Here is a 2,171-nt window from a genome sequence, read left to right as displayed (position 1 = left end):
TTTCTTACTGATGAGAGAGAGAGAGAGAGAGAGAGAGAGAGAGAGAGAGAGAGAGAGAGAGAGAGAACATTGACTCTTTATGTGCCTGCACTGGGGATGGAACCTGAAAGCTAGATTTGTGCCCTGACAAAGTGCACTTTTCTCTCGTGAACACAATTTAAAATTTTGCAAGAAGTAAGAAACACTTTATTTTAACTTTACAACATATAAGTAGCTCGGGTGAAATGTGTGCTTTCTGGCAGCTGGGCATGTCTTCGCCCTTGCAGGCACCTGCCCTCCTTCACATTGCACTGTTCCTTGGGTGGCTCTGGCCCTGGGGCCCAGTGGTTAGGAGTTGGAGAGAGAGGGCCAGGCAGCCCAGTTCCATGTCCTCGTGTAGTGGCCTGTGCCTGTCATCTGCTGGGGTTGTGGCTGGTGCGGAAGGTCCGCTCCCCAGGGGTGAGGCCAGCAAAGAAGGGGTGCAGCAGGGCCTCTGCCAGTGTGATGCGCCGGGCAGGGTCAAACTCTAACATCCTCCTCATGAGGTCAAACAGCTGCACGTGCTCCAGGGAGTCTTGGAGCATGTAAGTCTTCAGAGGTTTGTAGTTCTCCATCACATACTGGCCATCAGAGCTGTTCTCATCCCAAACCAGGGCCCCTTGGCAAAAATATTTCTGCTTGCCGGTCCGGTGGATCATGTGTGATGGGATGGGCCCTAGGATCTTCTCCATCATCACCAAATGCTCTGGGTCTTGGTGGGTCTGGAAAAGTGGCAAGCCCCGGTAGTACTCGAAGAGAATGCAGCCAATGCTCCAGACGTCACAGGGCTGTGCCCAGCCCAGCTCTAGGATCACCTCAGGTGGGCGGTAATAATGAGTGGTCACAATGGCTGTGTGATGCCCCTGGTCAAAGGTCGCACTGCCGAAGTCAGCAACTCGGATGCTGGTGTCCTTCACTGACTTTTCCTCAGAGCCCGTGTGCTCATTGTAGAGCGTTTCAAACTCAGAATTGACAAACAGGATGTTCTCTGGCTTCAAGTCTGTGTGGGTCAGCCGGTTCTGATGTAGAAATCTCAGGGCGTGGCAGAGCTGGTAGGCCATGTGCCGGACATGTGGTAGGGGGTAAGGCTGGAAATGGTTCTCCTTCAGGAACTCAAAGGTGTCCTTGCCCAGGAGCTCAAAGGCGATGCACATGTGACCGTGGAAGTTAAACCAGTCGTACATGAAGACGCACAAGGACTGGTTCTCTTTGTCCTTTTCCTTGATTTTTTGGAGAACGTTGATTTCCAGTCGGGCAGCCTTCCGGTACCTGTCCACGTTGCGAATGACCTTCAGGGCAACCTGAGACCTCCCTCTGGCATGGTCCAAGCACTCCACCACCTTGCCAAAGGTGCCTTTGCCCAGGTCCCCCACAATCTCATATCGCTCATGGAGCCAATCGCCCACCCGGCACAACAGGTGGCCCTCCTTGTCATCTTGCACGCTCAGGCTGCTGCACGTACTGCTCTGTTGGCTTCTCGAGGAGGCACTGCTGCTACCAGACCTGGGGCGGGGTCTGTGGCAATGGCAATGGTGGGCATATATGCGAGTCCGGCACGGCTCTCTATCCCGGGACCGTGGTCGGTGATGGGAACGTGAAGATCCATAGTAGCCCTCTCCAAATGATGGGCTCCGCTCCTGACATCGGAACGTGGCGCTGTCACGGCGCTCCAGGTACCGCCTCTGGTAGGGTAAGCGGTCATGGCTTCTGGACCGAGATCTCCAGGGTGCAGGCTCCCATGGAGATGGGTAGCGCAGTGTCCCTTCGTGCTCCCGACTGTAAGGCCTCCTTCTCTGCCATCGGTAGCTCAGGTACGGGTCTGGCTCAGGGGAGCGGTATCGCTGACAGTGATGCATCGTCTCCCAGGCTCGGGCGGCAGCGACTAGCAACCGCCCGCGTTTCAAATATGCCCTACCCGAGTCTGGAGTCCCTTTCGAGGTATGTGTCTCTCTGGCGGGCACAGAGCAGGCCCTCAGGAACACACAGGTCTTCCCTCACTCTGGCCTCGCGAACCCACTGGGACCCATCTCTGGACTCGCCAGGAGCGTCAGGCGGCTCTTGTCCGGGTTCGTAGCGCCCAAAGCGAAAGAAAGGAGCACCTCCCACAAGTCTCTCCCTAGACAGTCTGGCAGCGACTGCAGGAGCCATGACCT

General features: G+C 56.0%; 1 protein-coding gene across 1 annotated transcript; it reads right to left on the bottom strand.

Moving 5' to 3' along the window:
* Nucleotides 1-388: 388 nt before the first annotated feature.
* Nucleotides 389-1,960, bottom strand: LOC132226018 (dual specificity protein kinase CLK3-like). The gene has a single exon (XM_059680920.1). It carries the CDS (start codon nt 1,872-1,874, stop codon nt 393-395), a length of 1,482 nt encoding a protein of 493 aa, XP_059536903.1. The 5' UTR covers nt 1,875-1,960; the 3' UTR covers nt 389-392.
* Between the last annotated feature and the right edge of the window lie 211 nt (nt 1,961-2,171).

This window comes from Myotis daubentonii, chromosome 2 (assembly GCF_963259705.1).
Source record: "Myotis daubentonii chromosome 2, mMyoDau2.1, whole genome shotgun sequence".
NCBI lineage: Eukaryota > Metazoa > Chordata > Mammalia > Chiroptera > Vespertilionidae > Myotis > Myotis daubentonii.
This window is presented reverse-complemented; position numbering and strand designations above follow the sequence as displayed.

Coding starts and splice junctions, on each gene's coding strand:
- LOC132226018 (XM_059680920.1), bottom strand. CDS start 1,874: ATGCATCACTGTCAGCGATACCGCTCCCCTGAGCCAGACCCGTACCTG.